The sequence below is a fragment of the Toxorhynchites rutilus genome, chromosome 2 (genome assembly GCF_029784135.1).
Source record: "Toxorhynchites rutilus septentrionalis strain SRP chromosome 2, ASM2978413v1, whole genome shotgun sequence".
NCBI classification, from domain to species: domain Eukaryota; kingdom Metazoa; phylum Arthropoda; class Insecta; order Diptera; family Culicidae; genus Toxorhynchites; species Toxorhynchites rutilus.
In genome coordinates this window covers 20,292,628-20,312,445 of record NC_073745.1, presented here as the reverse complement: position 1 = coordinate 20,312,445, position 19,818 = coordinate 20,292,628, and the positions used below count along the sequence as shown (strand labels likewise).

General features: G+C 42.3%; 1 protein-coding gene across 1 annotated transcript in view; it reads right to left on the bottom strand.

Moving 5' to 3' along the window:
* The window catches only part of LOC129767294 (uncharacterized), a 66,170-nt gene that overhangs the window by 8,899 nt on the left and 37,453 nt on the right, over positions 1-19,818 (bottom strand). The window contains exons 2-4 of the mRNA XM_055768009.1: positions 8,685-8,873; positions 7,689-8,613; positions 7,469-7,614 (exon numbers count right to left, since the gene is read on the bottom strand). Coding sequence (XP_055623984.1) covers positions 7,469-7,614; positions 7,689-8,613; positions 8,685-8,873 — 1,260 coding nt within the window. The remainder of the gene's footprint in view (positions 1-7,468; positions 7,615-7,688; positions 8,614-8,684; positions 8,874-19,818) is intronic.

Here is a 19,818-nt window from a genome sequence, read left to right as displayed (position 1 = left end):
ACTTTGGACAATATTTGAGATAAATAAAAAAAATCGAAATATTCTATGCATATCTTTATTTATATAAGAAGGATATTTCAAACAAAAACGGAACATTCGAAAATAACAGGTACGCATAAGTATGTTTCGCTGTGAAAATCATCATTTAGATCAATTCTACAGATCTGAACGATAACATACAAACTCTTTTGAAATATATTCGTTATTTTGACCATTCTCTAGAAATAAATTATATGGCAGAACGTTTACCGGGGCAGCTTCAATATTGCCCCTAGACGATCAATTATATTGTTCAAACCAACATATTGAACGCCTATGTGCCGCTTTAAGATGGTTCGTCCAGAATCGCCCGTAAATACCGGGATCAGCTCTATTTGATTCATCTGGAGGAAAACTCAATCGGCTTGAAGCTAGTGGAGAATCTGCGTACTCTGTTCCACATCTTAGTGAAGTGGGAGCGGTACAAGCCGGTTCGTCATGGGACCAAAAAGTGCCCCCCCCCAACTCATCGAAGATGATTTCCTACCTTTCAAAAAACGGAATCAGATTCCAGTGCTTCCATCGCTCCAATTAAACAACTGTAACAACTATGACGTTCGCTGATTTAGCTTCAAATAGACCAGCGGTTAACTCTTCGACAAACACGAACAAACCAACGTGAATAGCAGGCGCAGCACCCAACAGATCCTCCTCATCACCGAGGTTGCCTGGCACATTGGAAATGCTTCCTCAACGAGCTATCCGTTCACAGCGGATCCTCTATACACACAATTTGCAAATGAACGTAGCTGCGAAACTGTATAGAACCAGCTCTATAATCTGGGCCTTTTCGTTACTCATTTTTTTTCTTTCTCTCTCTCTTCTTCTTTTCTCTCACTCTTTCTCTCTCTCTCGCTTTCTCTCTCTCTCTATCTCTCTCTCTCTCTCTCTCTCTCTCTCTCTTTCTCTCTCTCTCTCTCTCTCTCTCTCTCTCTTGCTCGCTCTCTCTCTCTCTCTCTCTCTCTCTCTCTTGCTCGCTCTCTCTCTCTCTCTCTCTCTCTTGCTCGCTCTCTCTCTCTCTCTCTCTCTCTCTCTCTCTCTTGCTCTCTCTCTTGCTCTCTCTCTTGCTCGCTCTCTCTCTCTCTTTCTCTCTCTCTCTCGCTCTCTCTCTCTCTCTCTCTCTCTCTCTTTCTCTCTCTCTCTCTCTCTCTTGCTCGCTCTCTCTCTCTCTCTCTCTTGCTCGCTCTCTCTCTCTCTCTCTCTTGCTCGCTCTCTCTCTCTCTTGCTCGCTCTCTCTCTCTTGCTCGCTCTCTCTCTCTCGCTCTCTCTCTCTCGCTCTCTCTCTCTCTCTCTCGCTCGTTCTCTCTCGCTTTTTTTTGCAAAATTCAATTTTATTATTCAACATAATTGTCTTCGAGGGCGATACAGCAATTACAGTGATCTTGCAATTCTTCGATACCAATTTTATAGTACTTTTTCGGTTTTTCCAAAATAGGCCTCAGTTTCGGTAATCACTTCATCATCGGTCTTAAATTTCTTGCCAGCGAGCGTTCTCTTCAGGTCTGCGAACAGAAAATAGTTGCTGGGGGCCAGTTCTGGAGAACACGGTGGATGCGGAAGCAATTCGAAGCCCAATTCACGCTATTTTGCCATCGTTTTCATTGATTTGTGATTTTTGCATTTTTTTTCACAATAACCAGTCGACCGATTGCTGTCATATTTTGACACGTATCCGTTGAAAAATTGTGCTTTAGGATAGTCAAGTAGAATTTTGCAATAGGCGCCATCGGGACGTCAACCTTATGAACTTTTCAGGACTGTCATAGTTTTTAGATTTAGAAGATATATACATGAGAAGTCTAGGAACGTTAGAGCCGCGCGCGTTTCAGTAGACATAGAGTTTGAACTCTGGTGAAAACAGATGTACAATATTTTTTTACGTAGAACTACGTCTTTCATTAAGGGTGCCAAATCAGAAAACAGGTCACGTTTTTATGAAATAAAGCTAACGTTAATAACAATTTTTGTCGCGAACGGATTTTGGCGATTTATATACTAAACGAATCGGAAATTCCGTAGGATTTGTTTAATATGCTATACATTAGATTCACCTGCTTTGTAGATGGTTAAAATTCATGAAAACTTTAAGCGTTTCCATTTTCCCATACATTTGTTCTGTCCATTTGTGTGCTTCCCGAACAGATCTGTCAATAACGAGCAACTTATCGACGAGCAGCGAAGGGGAAATCGTAGGATTTAAAGTCTCTGTGAACGAAGAAAAAGAAGAACGATGAAGGGGAACACTTGCCTAGAGTATAAACAGTGGATCTCGCTGAGGCAAACTTTCATTCGGCATCGGACTGTTGAGCAATCCAGTTCACTTTGCTTCCACTGCGCTTCGATCTAAGATTGGACCCCACCAGTGGTAATCCACTTGGATATCGTCGTTTGGTTTTTCTGTTCGTTTTTCGCGTTATTTGTATCGTGTGCTTTTGTTTCCACGTCATAAATTGGACGCTTCGCGTAGTGTGTGATGAGCAAGAAGAAGAGGAAGGCAGGTTCGAGCCCTGCAAAAAACGAACGCATTGCCAGGGGCAATTAAATTCGAGGCAAACGTCATCTAATGATGCACGCGATGTTGGTGCAGTGAAAAGCGCTCGCACTGAACCGAGCCTTCGCGAGTGTGACACCGCATCGAACAACAGCGAAGTAGGCGATTTCGGCGCGTCGGTCGAAAATGTAAACCCTGTATCCAGGCAGTTACTAAAATCAAGCTCCCCCGCTGGTGGTGAAGGTGGTCGCTTTTGACAAACTCATCAGCGAATTCGCATCGATGGGTATTACAGCAGAGAACAAGCTGTGTGGCATAATTCAGTCTTTTTCCAAGCTGTTGACATTGTTTGTTTTCCGTCATCATAAGGGCTTCGTTGGTGCCTTTGAGAATGCATCAATGCATTAAACTGACGTTATGGCGAAGCAGGCGGTAAGGTTGAGCGCCAAAATATTATTTGGGGAATACCAAGCATCTTGAATGTCTCACTGCAATGTTATAAGTTATTTGGGTTCGCGTGCCAATTGCAAAACTGCCTTCAACTAGGATTGCATTTGCGCTAATATTGATCATAATGAAACATTGCTACTGTTTTCGAGGTTGTTATTAACAAAAAGAGTTTATTTCGCTTGTTTAAGTCACCAAGAAAGTAAATGTCGTTCTGGAATTTTGTATATGATTAGGTTTCGCTTGCCAGTAGCAATACCTCCTCTACTAAGAATGACAGCTGCGCTTCGCTCGAGCATGAGAAAGCAATGCAACTTTTTTCGAGGCCAGTAATATTAACATAAGCGTTTCTTTTGAGAATAGCGCAAAATGATGAGAAGTGTTTATATTCCTAATTATTCAACCCACCAATATATGGCGACTTATAGAAAAAAAAAACAGTGTAGTTCTACGTCAACAATGCGGTCGTATCTTGGACACAACCTCCTAGAATTTTTCTTTGGGGTCAGCAATGGAAACCGGATTCAATCTCGGGATAGCCCCGTCGGAATACTCGTAAGTTATCGTATTAGGAGATGGTTATATCGAGGTTTTTCTGTACTGTGGCAGATCTCAGAGTGGAAACTTCAAGAAATCGGGTTCGGTACCCGATCAGTCAAGGATCTTCCCGGGTTGGAAATTTGCTTAACATGCCATGGGATATTTTTTTTAAAGTTTTTGATCATTTCTTGATGTTCTTATGGTAGTTAATTTATGTGTGCAACAGAACCAATCCGTTTTATTTTGTATACTGAGTTTCTGAGTTTTCAGAACATTATCTTAAAGATAAATCGTCCTTCTCATACCTTTGTAGAGGTATGAGGTGGGACAATCATCTCTTTCTTTCTTTCTCTATATATCTCTATCTCTATCTCTATCTCTCTCTCTATATATATCTCTCTCTCTATCTCTATCTCTCTCTCTATATATATATATCTCTATATCTCTCTCTCTCTATATATATCTCTCTCTATATATATATATCTCTCTCTATCTCTCTCTCTCTCTCGCTCTCTCTCTCTCTCTCGCTCTCTCTCTCTCTCTCGCTCTCTTTCTCTCGCTTTCTTTCTCTCGCTCGCTCTCTCTCTCTCTCTCTCTCTTTCTCTCTCTCTCTCTCTCTCTCTCTCTCTCTTTCTCTCTCTCTCTCTCTCTCTCTCTTTCTCTCTCTCTCTCTCTCTCTTTCTCTCTCTCTCTCTCTCTCTCTCTTTCTCTCTCTCTCTCTCTCTCTCTCTCTCTCTTTCTCTCTCTCTCTCTCTCTCGCTCTCTCTCTCTCGCTCTCTTTCTCTCGCTCTCTCTCTCTCTCGCTCTCTCTCTCTATCTCTATCTTTATCTCTCTCTCTCTATCTCTATCTTTATCTCTCTCTCTCTCTATCTTTATCTCTCTCTCTCTCTCTATCTTTATCTCTCTCTCTATCTTTATCTCTCTATCTCTATCTTTATCTCTCCTCTCTATCTTTATCTCTCTCTCTCTATCTTTATCTCTCTCTCTCTCTATCTCTATCTCTCTCTCTCTATCTCTATCTCTCTCTCTCTCTCTATCTCTATCTCTCTCTCTCTCTATCTCTATCTTTATCTCTCTCTCTCTATCTCAATTTTTATATCTCTCTATCTCTTTCTTTATCTCTCTCTCTCTATCTCTATCTTTATCTCTCTCTCTCTATCTCTATCTTTATCTCTCTCTCTCTATCTCTATCTTTATCTCTCTCTCTCTATCTCTATCTTTATCTCTCTCTCTCTATCTCTATCTTTATCTCTCTCTCTCTATCTCTATCTTTATCTCTCTCTCTATCTCTATCTTTATCTCTCTCTCTCTCTATCTCTATCTTTATCTCTCTCTCTCTCTATCTCTATCTTTATCTCTCTCTCTCTCTCTATCTCTATCTTTATCTCTTTCTCTCTCTTTATCTCTATCTCTCTCTTTATCTCTCTCTTTATCTCTCTCTCTATCTCTCTCTCTCTTTCTTTCGCTGAATTGGAGCCATTGCTCGATGAGAATCCGTGTCTAATACAAGAAGTGCTTGCTTCAACATTAGAAGTTATCCGCCAATCCATTTCCAAGCGAATGAATTCGTTGGAGATAAGGAGTTTAGCTTCCTAATGATTTAAAGTCAAGAGAAATAAAGTATTTTTTTCGTCTGTGAACAACTGCTCCAGCGACAAAAAGGACATGATGTGTATTTCATTGGATCATTACTTGGGAACAATATCGATCTCAATTGACGTGATTGAGTCAAGTACTGCGTGAAAGACACTCAAATGGCAAGTCCAAGTCCTATCCCCCTCGCCAGATATTTTAAATACATATTGTTTCAACATTCATTTAACGTCTATTCACCTCAACCTCTTTACATGGACAAGTGTACATACTCATTTCCCCTGTTCATGCTGCATATAGAGGCTTCTCCAGGAAAACTTTGGAAAGAACGATCACGTTTGAGCAGAATAGAAAAGCTGCACCGAACAAAGAATGTAGAGAGAGTAATCCAAAATATGAGCAATCTTTGCTCACGAATTTCTCCGAGCTTTTCTTATTTTGGAAACATTACCGGCCCGGCTAGTTAAATCAGGGTGTCGACTCAAAACTCGAAGAAAATTTCCCTGATATTCCCTGATTTTCCAGTAAATTTTCAGAAAAATTCCAGATGTAGACTAGTAATCAAATTCTTTACTAATGCTTTAGCTATAGTTCCTAAGATATTTAGTTAGCTTAAACAATGAAATATAAGAACGTCTGTCGATATATTCCAATGGAAAAAATGTTTGTGATTTTTAAATAAGTAAAAGACGACAGAGTAGTGTCGTAAAATCGTTAATCTTTCGGGCTTCTGTGCATTTCCCAAAATTTTCTTATTTCTTTCAATTTTCCTTGTTTTCTAGATAAAGAGAATGAGAATTTTGAACTCGTTGAATTAACTAGCTCAACATTTTTATTGATTCTATCCTTCCAAAGTGAAGCATACCATCGTAAACTTGTCGCATAGCATAAACGTTTCGGCAGAAATGTTTTTTTAAAAACATTCGGTATAAATGGAAAAGCTCTCTCAACGTTGGAGTTTCTACACGAGAGACAGAAGACCATATTGGTTAAAAAGTTCCGTAATCCTATCATTTCCAAAAAATGCTCCAGTCGGTTATTTTCCGGATCATAGTGAGCAAACTTGTTGCTTCTCTTCTTCTTCTTCAATGGCACTAACGTTCCTAGAGGAACTTCGCCGTCTCAACGTAGTATTACTTGCGTCATTTTTATTAGTACTTAGTTGAGATTTCTATGCCAAGTAACACGCCTTGAATGCATTCTGAGTGGCAAGCTCTAGAATACGCGTGATCACAGTGCAAGTCGGAGGAAATTTCTTTGACGAAAAATTCCCCCGACCAGACGGGAATCGAACCCGAACACCCGGCATGTTAGTTGTGACGCTAACCACTCGGCCAAGGGAGCACAACTTGTTGCTAGTTTTGCTATCAATATTGTTTTAGTACTAAGTCTGCTGCAGCTCCACTGATACGTTCAAAATCCTTCAAAGATTAAAAAAAAGCACTAGAGTCAACAGTCAAAAGTTTCTCGACTCGTTTTCCAGCTATTTTTTTAAATCGAAATCAATGCCGTCGAGATCAAGGATATATCAATGCCTTGAAAGCATTAAAAGCGAAAGCAGAACTCCGCATCCCAGACGAAATTTCAAGATTTGTCTGTCGTAAATTTCGGCGATTTTTTTATCCATCAATCTATTGATGAATCCGGAGCTATCCAAATTCAAGAGTTTTTCTTCTCCTTTGTAAAAGTCCAGTTGCAGCTCGCGTAACATGACCAATTCACGTTGGTAGGTTTGTTCAAATATATAATTCCCAGACCTTCTTGAAAAGTTAATCTCTGATGCTTGAGAACGCTCCAAGAACATAGACGTCATGTAACGATTTACCACCTCCATTTATTCTTCCTCCCAAAATCTGATATTTAGATGCAACTGCAGCCTCTTTGTAGTCTTGTACAAAGACTCGTCGAAACCAACGACAAAATATATCTTACGAAGTTTCATCGAGCTCAGAATTCTCAGCTTTAGAGTTCGTGGCAAAGTCTAATATCATCATGAAGCTCATTTTATCAAGCCCTAGCTATACCTTCTCAGCATTTGGTGTTATCAAAATTTTCTAATTACTGCAATAATAAAAATTCTAAATGACTGAATTTATTTTTTTTCCAGATTGATGTCGAAATTCCCTGATATTCCCTGATTTTCCCTGACATTATTTTAATTCCCTGATATTCCCTGATTTTCAAGGATTTTCAAGGTAGTCGACACCCTGTAAATAGTTTTTTTTGCATCGGATCATTTTTTCTCCGAATTTGAGTTGCCTATATTGAGGCACGCATTGAAGGTCAGAAAAGCAAGATTAGTTCCTCGCTAAGGAAATATAAGGTAATCGAAAAGAAAAAAAAATCCAAACACTTACCTCGTCAAAATCCTCCTCGTTCGTCCGGAACTGCGCCATTGCCTGGGGCATTGAGATCGGAAGACTCTTCGCAATCGAGCTAATTTGGCGGCCATACTGACGCGGTGGGATATACATACCGTCGTCATTGTTATTGCTGATTGATTCTAAAAGTGCAAATAAGTCGTCAAAATCATTACCCCGAGATGAGCGAGAGCCCCAATGGGTCGTCTATCCATACCATCGAATCCTAGTTCCTCCTCATCCGAAGGCGTGTTCGATGGCGGCGATTTATCGTTTTCCATACCATCGATGTCGAACATGCACTCCGACTCGAACGAGCTTTGGGCCATCCGTTGCATCATGATCGCATTTGTACTGGAATGTTGGTGTGCTGTTGTTGTTGGCGGTTGTCTATTGATGGCACCTCGGGTATTGTTAAAACTAGCGTTATTATTATTGTTGCTACCGTTCGAGTAGCTATGGTTTGCTCTGGGTGTGATGCGCGCGCCGGTAGCGACTGCTGCTTTCGCAACCGGCGACGAGGACGAGGATTGGTCGGCGGCTGACATTGAGGAGGAAGACGATGGGGTGGTCGTCTGCCGTCGACCATGAGCACTCGAAGCGGCACTCATCGGTGGACTATTACCGGTGGACATTGGCAGATATTCGGGCGTGGGAGGTGGTGTCTCCAGCTGACTGCCGCTAGAGTCATTCAGATTGATCATTCGGCTGGGTTTTGTCCCAGGAGGCGCCATTGGACTCATGCTGTCCGACGCTTGGACCGACGACGCCTTTACCGTCGACTGCCGGACGGAGTTCTCCGCACTCTTGGTGCTGTTCTTGCCGCTACTGTTCGCTAGTAGGTCAGGTACGTTTCTTGCTAGTTTAGTTAGAATATGACAGTCCTGTTCGGCGCGTTCCCGCTTCACTTTGAGGCCCGCAAACTCCTGCTCAGTGAAACGATGGATCCGTTCGTTCGAAGCTTCCGTCTCTCGTTCCATGTAGGCACGTACCACATTCACGAACCGGTTGTCGCTCTTGCCGAGCATCTTATTCCTTTCGGCCAGATCACTGTAGGTCAGAGTGGATGGGTCCAACAGAATACCGAATGCAGGGGAGTAATCTTTGTCGGCCATGCGGGCGTTGAGTTGGTCCTGGTTCGTCTGGGAGCGGACAAAAAAACGTTTTTTAAATCGATTATTGTGAGCATTGTAAGAGCACCGTTGATGCTTACCAGCAGAGTAGCATTGACTAAACAGGTAGTGGTGGAGGTGGTAGTGGTTGTGTCCGTTACATTCCGAGCGTACACGCAGCACGCACAGTTCCGGCACTGGCTCAGGTCCCATTCCTCGAAGACGCGCACTTTCTGTAAAAGGCCATCGAACTGGATCTCGATGGCGGAGCACTGGACTGGACCGAGGGCCTGCAACGAGATGATACAAGACATGTTAATTGATTATTTGCGGTTCGTCGCCTGGAGTGAATTGGAAAAATCAATCAATGGGTGCACAAAAATGTTATTTGTGTGTGCGCGCCATCTCAGAGGGGTCATCGTTACGTGGTCAATGAAAATTACGTCGTTCGGCAGATGGTAGTGGTAGTAGCGGTAGGCCCGCTATAGTCGATTTGATATTGTAAACAAGCGGGTGCGAACGTTTTAACAGAACGCTGAACCGGGAGGGTGCCGTGCAAAAGGAGAAATTTCTTATGATTTGTCCATTGGTACATGTGCACTCATATTCCATACAAAAAATTAAACTCCCTGCAGTGTGAAACAAAAGAAGGAATATATAGAGCAATACCATGCGAAATCAGCCAAAAAATCAGTAAAATTCAGATGTCTAATTGAAACATAATGTTTGACAATGTTGTTGGAAAATTGGAAAATCAACTATTCAGGATAAATAACATTTTAAATGCACTGATTTAAAAATTTTACACAAAAATTGAATTTATTATTAAATACTTTTATATCTCGAAACATCCCGCCTTCGATATTTTTTTTTGTATATTTTTATTGGTAAACCCTAATTTATCAAAATTTGACGTATAGTGTGACCGTGTTCTGCCCAAATATGTATGGTTGACGTAACCACCAAAACTTACCAAATTCTCCAAATATTGTACCCTTTGCCTTTTTACCCTTTAACTCTTTGCGGTCGTTTGTCTTTGTATATTGGAAGATGTAAAAAAATCGTAAAAAAATCGAACAAATGAGATATCGAAAACGGCTATATGACGTTTTAGGTAATTCAATTTTACATGCTGATAAAAAAAATTCAGCGAAATCGGTCGAGTAGATCCTGAGATATCGATACCACCAGCTGAAAAAATACGGTTTCGAAAAAAATGCGTTTAAAAAATCGTAAAGCGTTACTATATCCCTTGAGGTGACCTCATTCTTTTGGCTGTAACTTTCCAACGAAAACAAATATCGAAGAATCCTTTCATGGCAACATTTCTGAGGGCAGAAGCTTCCCAAAAATGCAAAAATAAAAAAATCGATTTTTTAGATCTTTTAAACCGGAGTCTCCCCTTAAATAGATGATAGACTCTGTATAAACAAAAGATTGTTAGCGTGGAAAAATGAGATATTCACAATGCTGAGTAGATACGATATATCGAACACAAAACCTGTAGTGAAATGGATGAAACGAAGCGGCACCGTCTCCGGTAACAAACCAATATTTATTTGCAACAATTTATGCATACATAAGTTACAATATGATTATGAGAAGAGTACGACAATTTGCATGAAAATTAGTGTAGAATCACTTGTAGGTGATTCTCGTGTGATATACACGAAAGAGATTAAGGAAATATTTCATTTTCATATAAAAATACATCAAAACACATTTTTCAGAAAATAGATATCTAGAGTTCACAAGAAATAAACAAATCTAATTTAGCTTCCATAATCTTACATGATATACATGCTCTTTCAAGGAAAGTTTATTCCGACCAGTACGACACCCATATAAAAATTGAATACGACCGCAAAGGGTTAAATATCACCGCTAGCCAGACGAGCATAAATCGCTCACTCGAAATGCAAATGCAGCATTAGTTCTACGGACAATGTGGATAGAGAAAATATTGCAATCTTAGCTCCGTCATATTCTATTCCTTGAGTATAAATAAACCATTCGCGATCTCAAATTACAGTATTCACAATACATCAGTCATCTAGCTATCGAGCAGACATTAGCAAGGCTTCCGAAATTGTCTTTCTCAAGGTCGAGTGTTTAGTTTAGTTTTCCAAATTGCTCTTTTTCAAGGCTGGAGGCAAACGAACTGATGAATTTTAATGCCTCTATAATTCAAAACATCGTCATCATCATTTAGGATGTATTTTTCCAACTATCAGACAGCAGTCTTTTTCATGCTGTTGTCACAGTGGTTTTGCTTGAAAGTGGTTGATTCTAAGGAAGAATGAAAGACCTACTTTAAAGTCCGTCTACTGCTTATGTGCTTACTGAGTGGGTTACGTGTATTGTTGACGCGAGAACAAGAATGAATCATGAATCAAACATTTAGCTGGACGACTGGTAAATCGTGAATGACTTATTGGTGAAGATGAAAAAGGAGTACCACAGAATGTATGTTGTGCTTTTTACCTGAACACATTAGACTACGATGCTTTTATAAATTTTAAACAATTACTGAATGAAAAGCAAATCATCTTGCCAGTGTTTTTAAAAGCTTTTTCTCATATCTTGATTCTACGAACGTAATTTTGTGACTCGACAATTGCGCAGGACAGAACAACAATTGGAATCTATACTGCTTATCAATGCTCTGTACTGGAATCTATACTGCTTATCATAGCTGCCATACAAATGAAACACAAATTTCTGCATTACTTGAGAATTTATCAAGCAAATGAAACCAAATTTGGAATGTGGAGGTTTTAGAGTGCAATAAATGTTTCTACGGTGGTTAGGCACTCCATCCCTCTCTTTAAGCGGGAGCTGCCATACAAACGAAACACAAACTTCTGCATTACTCCAGAATTAATCAAGCAAGTAAAACCAAATGAGGCATATGGAGGTTTTAGGGGGCACGAAACGTTTCTATGGTAAATCGACACCCCTCCTTCCTCTCTAAGGGGGACTGTCATACAAATTACACACAGATTTCTGCATAACTCGAAAATTAATCAAGCAAATGTGGCCAAATTTGGCATATGAAGGTTCTAGGGGGCACGAAACGTTTCTATGGTAGATAGACACTCCTCCTCTCTCTCTCTCTGAACGGGAGGGGGGCTGCCATACAAATGAAGCATACATTTCTGCATAACTCAAGAACTAATCAAGTAAACAGAACCAAATTTGGCATGTGGAGGTTTTTGAATATGAAAACTGTTTCTATGATGGTATGACACCCCTCCCGTAAAAATAATACACTTATTTCAACCAAACATGACAATTGAAATTTTTTTTAATGTGATAAAACGCACTCCTATATCTTTTTCTATCTACATATATAAAAATGGATCACCGAATGTTCTCGAAGTCAGAACAAACACCGTTCTTCAGTTGCGTTACTAAGCAGCTACAAGCTATAATTTATTTTTAGGTATTTAGTGAACATTATAAAGGTAAGTATAATAAATCTCTTACATTATCGGTATTTTCTTCCGTTTTCAGATTTTCTCCGTCACTTTTCAACCAGAAGGGTTAATTCCAGAAAAACTACTACAGCAAGAGTTCATGTTAGGATATAAAATTACTATTAAATAATGCTTCTTAAATACCTGAATTCAATTAAATTGTCCACTTACTGCGTGGCAAATTTGAAGCGTACAGTATGTATTATAATGCAAATGAACACTTCCGAACGTGAACCGAATAACTAGTACAATGTTGAGGAATGAAAATAACAAAATGGCGTAACTATGGATACGGAAGTTTCTAGACCCGTTTCGCCCGACTCGCTCGCGATGGTTCAGGTTGGTTCACCATCTTTTCGCCGCGACGAGGGGTCTCGGCAACATTCCCCGACCCGTGAACCACTTCTGTATCCGGAGCGACGTTTTCCGGACTCCCTTCATTTCCTCGTACGTCCAAAACTGCAAGTTTCACCGCCGGCCTTGCGAACACTCCCCTGGCAGTTTGCACAATAGCACGCCTCACTTGCCCAGATGTATCCGGAAAGGTCTTCAATATTCGTCCTCGTTCCCAACGACTTCTCGCCTGCTCATCGATAATTATCACCAGATCTCCAGGTTCCAGCGGCTTAGTTGCTTCGAACCACTTCGTGCGTCTTGTTAGAGTCGGAAGATATTCGCGTACCCATCTACGCCAAAACTCGTCCCTGATGTGTTGCGCAAGTTTCCAGCTATCTTGTAACATGTTTCCGTTCACCTGATCAGTACTTGGTTGTTTGATTCCGGTCGACCCGTACAGGAGGAAGTGGTTCGGCGTGAGTGCCTCTGCCTCGGGTGCCTCCAAAGGAACGTACGTTAAAGGTCGCGAGTTGATAATAGCCTCAGCCTCCAACATGATAGTTTCCAATACCTCATCACTAGGACGTCGTGGACTATCCGATATCGCCTTCATTGCTGTCTTCACGGACTTCACCATACGCTCCCATGGTCCTCCCATGTGCGGAGCTGCCGGAACGTTGAAGTGCCACTGGGTATTCGCATTTGTAAAAGTGGCGGCGCAGTCCTCGATGATTTCCTGGATTTTCTGTTTCTCTTCAGACAACTGGCGATTGGCTCCCACAAAATTCGTACCATTGTCCGAAAATACTTCCAATGGTGCACCTATTCTGGCCACAAATCTCCTGAATGCCATCACGCAGGCAGTCGACGACAGACTGTGGGCTAGCTCGAGATGGACAGCCCGTACCGTAAGACAGGTGAACAGACAGATCCACCTCTTCACTACACTGCGCCCGACTTTAACTTCGAACGGCCCCATGTAATCTACGCCGACGTACGTGAACGGTCGGATGAAGGGTGTTAGGCGCACTCTGGGCAGTGGTCCCATTTACGGTGCCTTGGGGACTGCCTTCTTTATTTTGCAATGCTGACAGTTTCGGCCAACTTTCCGTACTAGCACTCGAAGCTTGGGTATGTAGAATTGCTGCTGCAGTTCGTTGCAGACTGTTTCGCCATTAGCGTGTAGAAACCGTTGGTGAAAGGAATGTACCAAAAGAAGGGTAATATGATGATCCCTAGGCATCACAACCGGATATTTCGTTGCATATGGAATGTTTGGTGCGTTTCCGATCCGGCTTCCAACTCGAATAACTCCGAATTCATCCATGAACGGAACCAGTGAATACAATGAACTGCTTCTGTCAACGCTGCTGCCGTTACTCAGATCGTGAATTTCCTTTGTATAAACCTGTGATTGAGTCTGGCGCCATAGTGCCTGCTCGGCTTTCGCGAAATCTTCCTGGCTTAATCCATGCTGCAAATTTTCCTCACGCAGAATTCCCTTGAAGGTTTTCACTGCCCGGTGAACATAGGCCATTGTTCGAATCAACCGATTCCAATTCGAGAATCGTTCAACTTTGATTACTTCTTCAGCCGTTCGGTGTACGGCCACCATGCGAAGTTCTTCACACGCCGCATTCACTTCCGATTCAATAATTGCTGTTGATTGCTTCGGCCACTGCTTCTTCGGGCCCCATAGAAACGGTGGGCCTTTGAACCAACGACTTTCTGGGTCAAACGATGGTCCTGAATTCCACTTGGTGGCATCGTCAGCCACGTTGAGCTTAGAGGGAACGTAATGCCATTCGTCAACGTTGGTTAATGAAAGAATTTCACCCACACGGAATGAAACGAACTGGTGATATCGACGGCTATCCGATCGAAGCCACGCCAAGACTGTTGCTGAATCGGTCCATAGGAAGCGTCTCTTAAGTTTGAGTGTTAGTGCTGAACAAACGTTTTGCAGCAGACGTGCTCCCACCATGGCAGCCTGAAGCTCCAGACGAGGGATTGACAGCGTTCGAAGTGGGGACACTTTCGTTTTTGCTGCGACTAACGAACACCAGGTTCCTCCATAGTACGATATCCTCAAATAGACTACACACGCGCAGGCGGCAACGCTTGCATCTGTGAACACGTGGATTTCGATTTCGTTAATCTCCTGCGGAAGGTAGTTTCCGAGAAAGCATCGAGGGACTTTCACTTCGTTCGTTTTCGTATAGAGTTCCATCCATCTGGCCCATAGATCATGTAACTGCTCCGCTATGGGTTCATCCCAATTAGTTCCTGTGCGCCATATCTCCTGCATCAATATTTTGCCTTGCACCACGAAATGCGCCACAAATCCCAGTGGATCGTACAACTTCATCACGGTTCGTAGGACTTGTCGCTTTGTTGGGACCACTCCACCATTGTTTGAGACGCTTTCCAACCCTGTCTGATCGAAAGTGAAGTGATCTGCTGTAGGGACCCACATCACACCTAAAACACGCTCGTACATAGAATCTTTCTCTAGGTTCATGGACTTGCTGCTCAATGACTCAGTTTCACCTAGAAGGTCGAGCACCTCTTGCGAGTTGGAAAGAATTTTCCCGAATTCGAATCCTGCTGCTGCCTGAATTAACCGTACTTGCTGGACAAGCTGAACAGCTTCCTCGACCGAGTTGACGCTATCGAGAAAATCATCAACATAATGATTCTTAACTATTGCCTCTACTGCTCTGGGAAACAATTTCACGTAATCATAAGCATTTTTGTTCTTTACAAATTGTGCCGTGCATGGCGAACTGGTTGCCCCGAACATCGCGACATTTATGACGTAGACTTGGATGTCATCCTCCGAGCTGGTACGCCATAGGAAACACTGCGACCATTTGTCTGCGTCCCGAATAAGAATCCTCAGGAACATTTCGCGGATGTCGGAACATACCGCAATCTTGCCTTCCCTGAAACGTAGCAAAACTTCTACGAGAGACACGAGTAGATCCGGGCCCTTGAGTAGCATATCGTTGAATGAGACACCACCTGCCTTCGCTGCAGCATCCCACACCATTCGTATTTTGTTGAGTTTCTTGGTATTTATAACCACTCCTAACGGGAGATACCACACCTGCTGTGGATTAATCTTTTTCAAATCTTCCGGGGATACTTTACAGATATACTGCTTCTGTTCGTAGTTCTCCATTTGCTCGTTCACTCTTCTACGCAGTTCAGGATCTTTAGCCAGCCGTTTCTCTAAACCTTTCATTCTGCTGAGCGCCATTGGAAAGCTGTCCGGGAAGTTCACAACATCTGTTCGGAAAAGCAAACCCGTCTCCATACGACTTCCCTTTCGTACAGTCGTGGCTTCCAGAATGCTTCGTGCTCGCTTATCTTCCTCCGCTTCAAGCTGTTTTGTTACTGCGGCAACCTCTACCGCGAAAAACTTTCTCATCGAATCGTGTAGATCGTTATTGGTCATTTCTTCGCAGGCATGAACGTGTAACTGTACGATGGATCCATCGTTACCGGAATTTCTCCCATATATGCACCAGCCTAGGCGGGTCTTAGTTGCGACCGGTTCACTGTTACCACCTTGACGAGTTTTTAAACTAGTAAGCAGCTGAACGTGTTCTAGACCAACAATTATGCCCGGCTTGGCATCTGCGTAACTGGCTACGGGAAGACCCTGAAGATGCGGGTACGCTTTTGCCAACTCTGCGTAATCTATCGTCTGGATTGGAAGTCCCAATTCACGCACGGTTCGAACGTTGCTCAGCTGGAACAATTCCTTTTTACCAGAACCAGATATCTTCACACTCAATCGCTTGGAAGTCTTCTCGTGTCTGCTAATCTTTCCGGTCCAACTCAGGAACAGGTTGTCTGGTTCACCTTCAATGCCTAATTGTGATGCAATCCCCTCTTCGAGCAACGTTGATGACGATCCATCGTCCAGGAACACGAAGGTTTCAACTTGCTTCCCATTTCCGTACAGCGTCACAGGCAGGTACCGAAACAGCGAAAACGATTTCGTGTGGTGATGATTATTGTGAACGGTCTCCCTAGATTTGGAGTCATCGGACGCGTCATTTCGGATACTGTGCAACAGCATATGATGACGAATGCGACATCCATCCACTCCACACTCTTTCTTAGAACGACACGGCCATTTACGATGGGGTATCAAGCACAATCGACACAAATTCTTCTGTCGCATTGCCTTCCAACGGCCTCCAATGTCCAACGACTTGAAGCTAGAACAGTTGCGTATCTGGTGCCCCTCGTCGTCGCAATAGGAACACGCTTTCGACGAAGATTCTTCGACTGCAGTTGCACTTCGTTTGTTTGAAATAGTTGACGATTCATTAGCGTGAGTGAACAGCTTCTCCTTCTGCTTAGGTTTCTTCACCCTAAGCTGCCTTTGATTGATTTGATCTAAGTCTACACCGATACACAACTCAGAAGCCAAATTCACTAGCCCCGACATGAAACTATTGAACGTCGCCAGGTTGACGTGAGAGAACCCTTGCTTGAAAGTCCCCCACTGCATCTTCAACGAGGTGGGTAACTTATCGACCAACTCCTGGATTAGCATCGGATTCGACAAGTGAGCTTGTTGATCGGCCAAGACGATATGATCAACGAGATTTTGAATTATCAATCCATAAGCGATGATGGTATTTAAATTGTCTGATTTCGGAGGCGGAGCGTTTCTAACCTTCTTCAAAAGCGAACTGATGAGTATCTCCGGTCTTCCATAGAGCTTATGTAGCGTTTCAATCACGTACGGAACTGCTGCGGGTAGATGCAGACGACTTCTCACTGATGCCAGTGCTGATCCTCCCAAACATCGTTGTAGCCGGGCCAGATTCTCAGCATCCGAATATCCGCAAACCTCCGTCGTATTTTTGAACGAGCTGTAGAAAATTGGCCACTCCTCGGGATCCCCGTTGAACTTTGGTAATTCCCGTGGCATGACCTGCCGCGCTGCCAACTGAGCACTAGTTGGTCCGATCGAATGGGTTGAAGAGTTGATCCTAATCCCACCGACTGGTATCAGTGGTGGTGCTACTGATGTTGCTGGAAACGCAACTGGTGTTTCAGCAGCGATTGATGTTGAATACCCGAATAGAGTGCCGCTAGTGACAGTCGGTAATTGATTGGATGTTGCTGAATTCTGCAAACACGCCGACGGACTAACACTGGTTTGAGCTAAATGCTGTTGTGGATTTCTATAGATACTACTCGATTCGTATGGGATTGCCGGAATCATCCTAGGTGCACTGGATTTTATCGTGTTCGTTCCGGGATACGAGTAAACCGGTGCAGTGCCCGGATAAATAGAAGGATTTAGATTTACTGTCAATGGCAAATTCGAAATCGTTGACACGATTGGCATACTCGAGACTACTGACGAAGAGATCATCGGGGCTGTGCCAACTGACGTGACTAATCTTTCACCAACTGTTGTTACAACTGCCACAGGAATCGCAGAATTTGTTAGTACTTCTTGATTCAACACGGGTTGACTGAACGTTCCTTCGCTTGAAGAAACCGTGATCGATGATGGCACCAGAATCCCCGGATTCGCCTGACTGACGACTGAGACCGACTGGGTAGCCTTCACTCCCGCCATCGAATGCTTCGATTGTCCTTTTCCCTCCACTTGAGCATTCTTGGTGAGCCATTTCTCCATCTGTTCACGCTTACTTTTCACGCTAACTTCGCTTTTCCTGCTCGACGAATCCTTTCCATCTTCAGCCTGCATCAACAACTGGTATCTTTGCCACAGGTACTCTTCTTCCTCTTCAATCCGCTTTTTCCTCAGATTTCGTTGTTCCTCGAAGAAGTTGTAGACTGAGCTGCAGTTTATGAGACCTTTGGCTGCTCTTGCTAACGGACGGTTCGTTGAATGATGCATCAGACTTCGATGCACCATCACAATTCTCCATGCAATCATTACACTTGAAACTCCTATCTGGTTCTGCAATCGACTCGCTTACACCCGCGCACTGGAAGTGTTCCCATCGCTCGCACAAATCGCAACACACCATATCATCTTCACTATCGGCTCGACTACATTTGTAGCAATTTCTTGCATTGCTCGCGGGGGTATTATTCTTCCCGGATTTGTTCGGCATAATAGAATCAAAATGATTACCCTAATGGGTCAATCAACACACTAATAATTAACTTAATAACTACTGTAATGACTGGCAGCTCTCGACCGGCTCAAGTAATGGATAAACTGGGCCCAGACTTTATCTCCTGCGACCTCTGTCGCCTCGGTGCTATCGTTTAAATCCGGTGTGGCTCGGTTTACGTCTTCAACTGTAGGTTGATTTATTCCTCTTCCTGGCAGGCAACGGACGGGCAAGATATCATCCAACTCAGGACGATAAACTTGTAGAATGTTCTCGAAGTCAGAACAAACACCGTCCTTCAGTTGCGTTACTAAGCAGCTACAAGCTATAATTTATTTTTAGGTATTTAGTGAACATTATAAAGGTAAGTATAATTAATCTCTTACATTATCGGTATTTTCTTCCGTTTTCAGATTTTCTCCGTCACTTTTCAACCAGAAGGGTTAATTCCAGAAAAACTACTACAGCAAGAGTTCATGTTAGGATATAAAATTACTATTAAATAATGCTTCTTAAATACCTGAATTCAATTAAATTGTCCACTTACTGCGTGGCAAATTTGAAGCGTACAGTATGTATTATAATGCAAATGAACACTTCCGAACGTGAACCGAATAACTAGTACAATGTTGAGGAGTGAAAATAACAAAATGGCGTAACTATGGATACGGAAGTTTCTAGACCCGTTTCGCCCGACTCGCTCGCGATGGTTCAGGTTGGTTCACCATCTTTTCGCCGCGACGAGGGGTCTCGGCAACACCGAATGTGTTTTTTTAATTTTTTTTTATTATATTCGTTTATTTTTACAGGCTCAGTTCAATAAGTTTAAAGAAGCCGAATTCTTAATTATATTTTTATTACTATACATGAACATATTAAATCTAAGGTAAGTAAGGTAGAAAACCGATTACTCGCGGTCTACTCGAGTTTAGAAGGGTGACATATTTTTTTCAGAAAAAGGATGGGATATAAGGAAATTGTTACAATAATGATTATCTCACACACTCAATTCTTAAATCTATTCGTATATCTATTGTGTATTTACATTTCAACTTATTCTACTGTACCGAATGTGTTGATAAAAGCAAAACTCGAAAAAGGAGTTGCCCGATTTCGGGCTGTCGTTATTCTATCATATTTTCTGTATCAAACATTTATTCAATGTAACGGAGAAACATGTTATTTGCAAGTGGTTGAAAAATCTTGAACGAGAATTGTGTCTGAAAATAATCTGATATTATAATGACGAGTTTCGGTAGAAGTACTAGGAATTTTATAGTAAAAGGAAATTTAAAAGG